The following is a 10,436-nucleotide window of genomic DNA, read 5'->3' on the forward strand; positions in this document are numbered from 1 at the left end:
CTGTTGGGCTTTGGCCCAGTTTCTTCTTCTTTTTTTTTTTTGCGCGTGGGCTGACTCGAGAGAAAAATGTCGTTGGGGTTTGACCCAACACCGGATGCGGGAGAAGGCGAGTCCCCTCGGACTCGTATGCGATGTTCATGTATAAAACAAAAGGGAAGGAGTTAGTGTATGATCAATAAATATGGCTATAAAATATAAAATTCAAAGCAAGCAAATCAGTGACTTGTATACATGCTATGTATATTTGAGTATGCACTGTGTCATAAATTCAAGCAACGGTTACCGAAGTATGAAGCGTTGAAAAACTGCTTGCTACTTTCAGTATTCAGCAGTGACTGCGGAAGAAAGATACTGCAAGAACTAAATTATGACTTGGTTTTCGTCAATATTTGCAGTACTCCCCACTTCCAGTTTTTTTTTTTAGCAATCGCAAAAGGTATCATTAAGAAAGAACAAGCACAGACTCTTTATACGAATGAATAACTCTTAAAAAAATCAAAATCCATTCTGTATGTTCTCACTTTATCATTTAGTAAGTAGTTAAACAAATAGCACCTTACATTTGCTTATAGTATGATGCCTACCAAAACTACCGGTAGGGAAATCTATTGGGAGCCTGAGATGTTCTTCGTTAACCACATCATGACATTACCATTATCATTATAATTTCTACTCTCATACAACTCCAAACAACCTTGCAACTAAAATGTGAACATACCAAGCAAAAACTAACCCAGATGAATACTTAACGTTAATCCTCACAAATACCCAAATTTTCGTAAGGTCATCTTCGAATACCAACGACATCAACCAGAATACTTTAATTTCCTATTTAGTGACAGAAAATGACTTAGTTCACGCGGAGACAAGTGCTCGTGCATAAGTGAAGGACAATCTCATACATCATAATGACAGGAACACGAAAAGCCATCTAATACTAACTAATATCAAGTGAAGCTATTTATTTGAAACATATAATTTGGTCTATGCTTAAAATGATAAAGATTAGTATTACAGGTTCGTTACAACTCCTTAAATAGGATTCTCTTCAGATGAAAAGTGAAAGAAGAGATTAGACTTATATCAAGGTTTACTAATCCGACATCAAAACACCTTCAAATTCGAATGCGATATTCAGCCAAGATTCAGTTAACAGTTAAACTGTGAGATGATGTCCTCATATTATAGCTACTATTAACAGATTGCCTTATCTTATTCTACCCATTATTTATTCAAAGTAGGATCTGGCAGTTGGACATATCAAACAAGGCACATTAAACTCGGAGAACAGATTGGGACCGGGACAACAACACTAAGCATATTTGTGACTACTAATCCGCAAATGCGACTAACTACCAGGACAGACTGAATAGAGAAGCCATCACGTTTAACTCCATATTCTGAACTGATCTATTCAAAACCAACATATAGTCGCAGAACCAAATAACTACTGAAGCAAGAAAAGTAAATAAAGGAAAAGGATTGGAAAGTTGTTATTTTCTTCTACATACTGACATTTTCAAACAGCCTTATTTCTATATCAAGCTGAAATTGTGAACTATAGAAAATCTTTCTGTACCAGATTACTTAATCGCAGTTGAAATTAGCCCTGCTAAGGCATAATGCAATATCTGGTCGCATAATAGCAGTAATTCAGACCCAATAAAACAATCCTTGATCAAAACATCAACTCACAAACATTGTTTAACTAACATAACCAGCAGGTAAACTAAACATTACTCGTTACTAAACTGAAATTAGACTAACTAAAACTTGAACATACGCAATACTACTCAGCTGCTAAACTGAAATTTAACCAAACTGAAGCAACAACATACACGAACAACATCACAGACTTTAGATTCGAAATAAAAAGAACACACTGACCTTTTGTGGGTGCAGTGAAGTGGGGCGTTGAGGTCGTCGAATCTACTCTCTCGTTATGAATAGACCCGAACACGACGAACGATTCGAACTTCAGATTGAAACAGACCCGAAAGTTTATGTCGAGTAAATGTTCGAGAACAGATGATGATTGATCAAAAGTGTACGAAATATAAGGGTAAGCTCTGGGAAATGCTGAATAATCGTTTTTTCAAGAACGCTAAGCCAAAAAACCTCCCCTAAATGTTGAGTAATTATGTTGTTTTTATAGAAAGCTATGAGGAGAGAGAGGAGCGTATGGGAGAGAGGAGCGTAAGGTAGGGTGGGGTAGCGGCGGTGATGATGAAAAAAGGAAAAAGGAAAGAGAGGTAGGGTAGAAAGGAGAGAGGCGGCTGAAGTGGAGGCGATGATGATGAAAAGGGGAAAGAGGAGGAAGAGACAGAGGGAGATGAGGCGGAGAAAAGGGAGAGAAAAGGGGAAAAGAGAGAGAGGAGGCGGAAAAGAAGGAAAAAGAAAAAGAAGAGAAAGATTAGGTTTTAGGGGGGGATTGGACCGGGTCGGGTAATATTGTGATGTGGGCTGGTCCGTTTATTTAGGGGTAATGGGCTGGTCCGTTTAGTATTTTAGTTGGGTTAAAATGTGGGTTGGGTATTTAAATGTGGGTTATTTATTTGGGTAGGGAAATAATATTGTATTTTAAAGTCATTAATTTGGCTAAAAATTGTTGGTCCTTCCTCCTCTATTTAAATTATTTTTGGGCTTCTAGTTTAATAATTGGTATAATATATATTATGTAAATAATTAATATGTAGAAAAATAAATATTCTGCAAAGTGTTGTCTTGTAATTAATTTAACGATTCCAAACCCGAAAATGAAGCGATGACTTAACCGTTTAAAATCTGTGATAAAGTAATACTTATAATGTTAAAAATAAAATTAGCGAAAATAATAGTAGCGAAAATAAAGTATTTAGCTCGTCAGTAAATTTAGAAACTCGAGTAAATTCAATAGGAGAGGGACAAAATTGGGTGTCAACACCTGGGGTGTGATGTATGCCTAGCTATTCGGGAGGAAGGATAGCCACCGAGAATTATATGTTCTGGTGTGGTGCGCCTATGCGTGATATGATTGATTCTTAGGCCTGTATTGGCGTGTGTGATATTCTTATTCTCTCATGGAACTGTTGTTGACAATCATGATCAATTTGAAAGGCATAATTGAAAGTTATAAATTGAGAAAATGCTTTGTAATCGGTTTTGATAATTCTTATTGAGATACATAGGCTGAATACCTGTTTTTATATCGATTAATGGCTTTGTAAACTGTTTAACAAATGATATTAAGAATCACAAAGTGGAATGACTGTTTTTACACCATCTTTTCAGAACTGATTTCTTTATGTATTATTATATTATATTTTTATAATACTTGTTGTCCCCGAGGAACTCACTGAGTACGAAAGTACTCAGGCATACCATTGTTGTTTTTTATGGTATGTTAGGTAACGGAGAAGAGCAGGTTCGTGATACTCTCGACGCTTAGGAGAACTTGCTGCTGCTGCTGTTGATTTTGTGAGCCCACGTCCTTGTTCGTGGGACACTCCCTGTTTCATTTACTATTCTAGATTTCCGGGTTGCGTCCCGAAGTTAGATGATTGCTGCGTCTCTTAGAAGCTCCATAGATAGTGGTCAGAATTGTGGGTAGATTGTCAAAGTCTCGTACGACTTACTGGGTGGTTGCCACGTTTATGACTGTTACTTATAAAGACTTCCGCTGATTTAATTCATGTATTCATGATTTGTTACATTTAATTTATAAACTATTGGAGGCGAATGTTGAACCTGGCGGGTTCAAGTATCATTATTGTGTTGTTTAGGTTCTTCCGATGTTGTTCATGACTTCAGATGCCGGTCACGTCTAGAGTGGGTTTTGGGGCGTGACACTAGTTTGAGAATATTCATGCCGAGATTGTTAAAAAATTACTTGCACTTGATGTTTATATGAAGTTTTTTTGCTTGGTATAACCATTTGGTATACAATGTTTACTTGCTTGACTGATTTAGGTTCATGCTATGTAAGATGAATTAAAAGGGAAACACTATCTTTCAGGGGGTTTTCCATTTTCAAAATCATCCAAAACATCTTATTAAGAATAGATGGATTCCGTCCATCTCACTACATCTGATGAATGCGGAGAAGTGTTTTTCAAACATATATATTAACTCAAACCTACGTATTGGGGGAATAAGGGGATCTTATGAGTTTTTATTTAGTTGGGTCGGGTTTACAAAATAAAAGATGATTGTAGTTGCATTTAATCTTTTAGTTGTATAATTTAGATGTAATGTAGTGGTGGTTGCATGGATTGAAATTGCAAATGTGCCATATTTTTGTTTTTTGCCATAATATTTAGGAATTTCGGTGGATCAAATATGCTCCTAAACTATGTGAAACTACACAGATCTGCCCTCCAATATTTTTGTTGGGTTTCCATTAAATCAAGGGCATGAGTAACTCAAAAAATAACGTTAAAGGCATATGTGAGACCACCTTTTAATGACGGGCATATCTGTGCAATTTCTTATAGTAGAAGGGCATATCTGGACCTTTTCCGAATTTGATATAAACTGTTAACCTCAAAAGATGGTGAAATGCACAAACTCCGTATTATTTACGTACTACATATTTTATTTCACTTAAAATAATACATAGATCCACACATAATTTAATGATGTACATTATTTAATTCTGCCAACCAAACATTGCGTTATGAGGCAATTGTTTTTCTTATAAAGCCAATCAATTAGTCAAAACAATTAACCAAGCTAGTTGGAGAATATTCATGCCGAGATTGTTAAAAAATTACTTGCACTTGGTGTTTATATGAAGTTTTTTTGCTTGGTATAACCATTTGGTATACAATGTTTACTTGCTTGATTGATTTAGGTTCGTGCTATGTAGATCAATTAAAAGGGAAACACTATCTTTCAGGGGGTTTTCCATTTTCAAAATCATCCAAAACATCTTATTAAGAATAGATGGATTTTGTCCATCTCACTACATCTGATGAATGCGGACAAGCGTTTTTCAAACATATATATTAACAATGATTAAGTAGTATATATATATATATTCACTTTAACTTTTAAGGGAAAAGGGTCAAAAATACCCCCTTCTACTTTGAAAAAAGGGTTAAAAGTATCCTCCAAACTTATTTTGGGTCAAAAATACTCATCTCATACTTAAAGTTTTCAAATATACCCATATCTTACTGGAAATTATCCCCAAAATAATCCTAAATTATTTTTTAAACCCGCTCCATCATTTAAACCTGACCCAAATAAATAATAACTCATAAGATCCTCTTATTCCCCCAATACGTAGGTTTGAAGTTTGAGGGAATTTGGGGAATAAGGGGATCTTATGAGTTATTATTTAGTTGAGTCGAGTTTAAAAAATGATTTCGGATTATTTTGGGGGATAATTTCCATTAAGATAGGGTATGTTTGAAAACTTTAAATATGAGAGGGGTATTGTATTTTTGACTCAAAATAAATTTGAAGTATATTTTTAACCCTTTTTTCAAAGTAGAAGGAATATTCTTGACCCTTTTCCTAACTTTTAATTACTAAAGTTAAACTTTTTAATTTGATATTGACTGTTAACCTCAAAAGCTGGTGAAATGCACAAAAATGAAAATTTTACAACATATCCACCTAACTTCCTTCCTCTTTGGTTTGACATTTGATGGCCCAACTATATCATCCATCATCAAGATCTCACCAACCCCTTTGATTCCTCCTCTTTATTTATACAGCATTATTAACCCAACAACAACCCCTCTGCCATTCCACTCACCTCACTAGTCACTACAAACACACACTCCCTCTTTTCCCTTGCTCTTCAAGCCTTTCTACAAGTCTTGAAGAGCCAAAAATCAAAATCTGATTAATCTTCAGTTTCTCTTTTCTTACAAATTTTATTTTTGTCTATAAATGGGTAAAGTCTATGATTTAGCTGAGGTCTCCAAGCACAACAATGTCAAGGATTGTTGGCTCATTATTAGTGGCAAGGTATAGCATTAATAATCTCATGATCTTTTTAATAAAAGCTTTCTTCTTTTGATGTTATTTTAAGTGGGTATCTGCACTTTTATGTTTTTCCTTATTAGATCTGTTAAAAGATTCAATCTTTATCACTTATGGTTTTGCATTTACTTTTTTATTTCTGCTGTCCTACTCCTCCCTGCACCTTTTTATTCTCTTTGGTTTTTGGGAAAGAGGGGTGGGTGGTGGGGTGGATATGGTGTGGCTGATCTCATCTTGTGTGGTGTTATTTGGCTTGCTTTGTTGATTGAGGATTGCAATCAGGTAGGTTAGAGAAATCATTTTCCCTTAAAGAAAATATTTTCTAAAATGTTTAGTGCAACCAGTGGCTGAGCCACCTTTGTCCAAGGGGTGTCAATTGACACCCCTTCGCCAAAAATTACTTTGTGTAGATGAGTAAAAAAAAAAAAGGTTTAAAACTTACAAGATAAACCAAAGTAGGTAGCTATTTTTATTTTAATAGGTTTTATGTAGCATGAGTAAAAAAAAGGTTTACTTATCTACACAAAGTAATTTTCCGGCGAAGGGACAAAGGTGGCTCCGCCACTGGTTGCACTACATTTTAGAAAATATTTTCTTAAGGGAAATGTTTTCCTAAAATAACTAAGATTAAGGGAAATGTTTCACCTAACCTACCCGATTGCTTCCTCTCGCGCACCTCTTACACTTAGCTGCTTGACTCGTCGTTATCTACCTCATTGTCTACTTACCTCTTTGCTTCAAAATATGTTTTCTTTCATACCAAAACACATACGAGAAAATAAGTATATTTTTGTGTTTGGTAAGTGGGTAGAGAATATTTTCCATATTTGGTAGTGCAACATGTTTCGGGGTTGAAAGACATCAAAGTAAGACAGAGTAGCGGATCAGGTTTGATTCTTCCCTTCAAATCATTTTATGCTATGGAAATAATGCTGGTTGATGTCTTTCACTCCTAAAATGTGTACTTCCATCATTACTACATAAATATGTGAAGGGAATAGAAGGTAGATAGAGGTTTTTTTTTGTTTTTTTTATTTTTTTATTTGGTTCCTACAATTGACACTAGTTGTGTGACACTTCTTTTTGTCTCACAAAAAAGTGACCCAATTTTACACTTTTGGGTCCATAAACTTTGGGTTTAATATTTTGTGAGACAAAAAGAAGCCTCACACAACTAGCATCGGTTGTGTGAAGCATAATAAAGTCTTTCCTAGATAGAGGACAAGGAGTGAGGAGTGGGGAAAGCGAGTATGTAGGCGAGGATGCGGATTCAGGGGTAGGAGGTACTAAGTAGAGGGTAGGTTTGGGAAAAAGTGGTTGAGGACTGAGGGTGGGTCGGGAAAAAGGACAAAATTCCTCTTGGACTTGGGGAAATCAACTGTTCTTAATACAGGAAACATTTTCCGTAAGAAAATAAGTTTTTCCAGTACTTAGATCAATCAAACAAGGAAAGTAGGAAAACATTTTCTGAAAATTGTTCTGGCATACCAAAAACACCACTTGAGGTTCTGGACTCAACATTTAGCTTACTCATTGAACCTTTTACAAGAAGTTCTTTTTGCGGACACTTCCATAAAATCTTTAAATCTACAATCCTGCTATGGACAAAAGCTTAGTATTTAAGTGGAGAAAGGTAGAAAAGGCGGACTCATTTTTTCCAAGTTTCAGCCCGAGCGCCAATTTTCTTGATTAAAAAGAATTTCAGATTTGCAACATTACTGACATGTTAAAGTGCTGCATTGGTGCTTTTCGCCTCAATTACTGCCAGAATCCAAGGCCTATTTCTTTCCTGGGAGGCTGGGGGAGCGGGGCTTATTGTCAGTTGGTTATATTGTCAAACTCGTAAGTTTAACTTATCTCAACTTTGAGATTCAATGTTGTATCCTCATATTTCTAATGGGATATCATTAAGGGGGGAAAAAAAAAGGCTCAGATGTGTCGTTGCTGGTCTGATGAAATCATCGCGGTCTTTGTGTTGTCTACTAATTAGATCAGAATACCCATGATTTGTTATTTGTTCATGCATTTTTTATTATTTAGCCATAAATTGGATGAGTATAGAGTAATTTATATGGTACTAAAGATGTTAAGATGTTTAAGAGCTCCAATTAGACAGTGTAGATATCAAAGGGTAAAGTAAATTATGAAACCATTGGGTTTCAGATAATATTTACAGAAAATACATAGTGGACTTTTGATGCCTCAAGTCTTAGTTTTAAACTTGAAATGCATATAACCTCCTAAATTTCTACAGACTTGCTGACTACTTTCCTACTTTAAGAAATAGGCTATTTATCACCTCGTGATTTAGAAAACTGTAGGAAATTTCCCCTTGCAGCTAGCTCTGGCGTATAGTTTAGAATTTTTCTAGAAATGGAATAAAATATGGGCCCATTCCAATAAATGTAGTTGTCAGAAGTTAGTATAAATGGTGAAAACGCCTTGTTAAGCTTGTATCATTAACAAAAAGTCTTGTGAGTTTTCACCATTTATGAAAATTAATTTTTGACAATCTCATATATTGGAAGGGGGCCATATTTTATCCCACTTCAGGAAAACATCATTAGTTTATATCTTTTTAGAAAAATGGTTCCGTTATTAGTTTAAAACCTTTGGTAATTAATTTCAAGGAAAAGGTCTTCTGATAACTCCTAACTGAAAAAGCCTTGTATGCTAATAAGTAGCTGGCATCACTTGACGATTTAGATCAATGCCTCCATTTCCTTTTTGGTTTAGTTTTTGAAGTGATGTCAAGAGCCTTCTTTTGACAATGTACATTTTGGTTACTGAAAGGATTACCAAAGTGTTCTTACCTCCTTGTTCTTACTCAATAAATTACCAAAGTGCTGGATTATGTTGAACAGTTGGCAGCAAATGTACCAAGCGTCTTAATTTTTCCGTGTGCTGTGTTTTATTTGAACAGGTATATGATGTGACAAAATTCTTGGACGACCACCCAGGTGGTGATGATGTTTTATTGTCTGCAACAGGTACCATAGTTGGACGGATTCTTCTCGCAAAGAACACTATATTTTGGCATTCAATTTCACCAGTGTATATGTTATGAACGTTCCTTGGCTCGTTGGTTCAGCGCTTCAATGTTTAGCCTCCTGCGAGGGTTCTATTCCTTCAACATACATTTTTCTTGATCAAAAATAAATAATGTGTATGTGTATATGTGTAAAGTTAAGTCGAACATCACTGAAATCCATAAGTGCCATATCTGAAATGCTAGACAACTTTGATACAAAAAGCTATGTAATTTTGTAGAAGACACTGCTTTATGGGACCTTGATACTTTGTCACATTAAAGTACCTGAATTTTACCCGCTATAACAGGTAAAGTAATTCTTGGAAAGAAACCACTGTATTTTGGTATTCAACTTTCCCTGATCTTATATATGCACCTATATATATATGTATGCATGTGTGTGTGTGTTAAAGTTCGATCAAACTTCACTGAATTCCGGATTGTGCCATCACTCAACTATCTGAAATTACCTAGTAAAATCGTGTTTTTTTTTTGTAATAGAAAAGTCATTTAACTATGCCTATAGCACTCAGAAGGTTACTCAATCGGCCAAATAGCTATTTTACCCTCTAAATTATCAACATTTGTCTTTTTTTACTTTTTGAGTAATTAACTCCAAAAAGCTATGTAATCCTACAGTTACCCGTTTAAAAAAAAAGCTATGTAATCCTGTAGAAGACACTGGTTCATGGGCTCTTGATTTTTCTTTCTGCAGGAAAGGATGCAACCGATGATTTTGAGGATGTCGGTCATAGCAGTAGTGCTCGAGCTATGTTGGATGAGTATTATGTAGGTGATATCGACTCTTCAACCATCCCAACAAAGGTCAAGTACAGTCCTCCCAATCAGCCTCATTACAACCAAGACAAAACAACAGAGTTCATCATCAAGATCCTCCAGTTCTTGGTTCCTCTAATTATTTTAGGCGTGGCTGTTGGTGTCCGCTTCTATACCAACAAATCAGCTTGAAGATTGATTAACGGTCGAAAATGCAAAAAAAAAAAAAAAAAAACAGAGCTTTTTCTTTGTTAGCCAGGCAAATCTTGGTTAAATTCTGGGAACAGTTTAGGTACTTCGATTTCTGTTGTTGTGAGGATGTCTTTGTTCCCATTTTAACAGTCTTTTTCCTAAAAATATATATCAATCTACGTCTCGTGAACTTGTTTCTTGGCTTTTGGTGTTTGCAATTGGCCATAATAATTGATTACATGCAATCGTCAAAATTGGGATTAGTAATTTGAAACACAAGGCAGGTAACTTGCTACAAGAAGTTAAAATATACTACTATGTATACTAGTAATTAAAAAGGTCAAAATGATATTCCACACATGGGTAACAATTATTTTCTTAAAAACTATTTTAACTTTTAATTTTATATTACTTGGTTCAACTAAAATTATGGATCTTTACTCCTTGCTATATTCGTATTCTT

The 10,436-nt window shown here is 35.2% G+C and overlaps 1 protein-coding gene across 1 annotated transcript; it reads left to right on the top strand.

Annotated features, from left to right (window-relative positions):
* Positions 1-5,620: 5,620 nt before the first annotated feature.
* LOC132607235 (cytochrome b5-like) lies at positions 5,621-10,163 on the top strand. Its single transcript, XM_060321119.1, has 3 exons — positions 5,621-5,958; positions 8,897-8,963; positions 9,720-10,163. The coding sequence occupies exons 1-3, from the start codon at positions 5,881-5,883 to the stop codon at positions 9,971-9,973; spliced, it is 399 nt and encodes a 132-aa protein (XP_060177102.1). The 5' UTR covers positions 5,621-5,880; the 3' UTR covers positions 9,974-10,163.
* Positions 10,164-10,436: the final 273 nt, after the last annotated feature.

The sequence above is a fragment of the Lycium barbarum genome, chromosome 1 (assembly GCF_019175385.1).
Source record: "Lycium barbarum isolate Lr01 chromosome 1, ASM1917538v2, whole genome shotgun sequence".
Lineage (NCBI taxonomy): Eukaryota > Viridiplantae > Streptophyta > Magnoliopsida > Solanales > Solanaceae > Lycium > Lycium barbarum.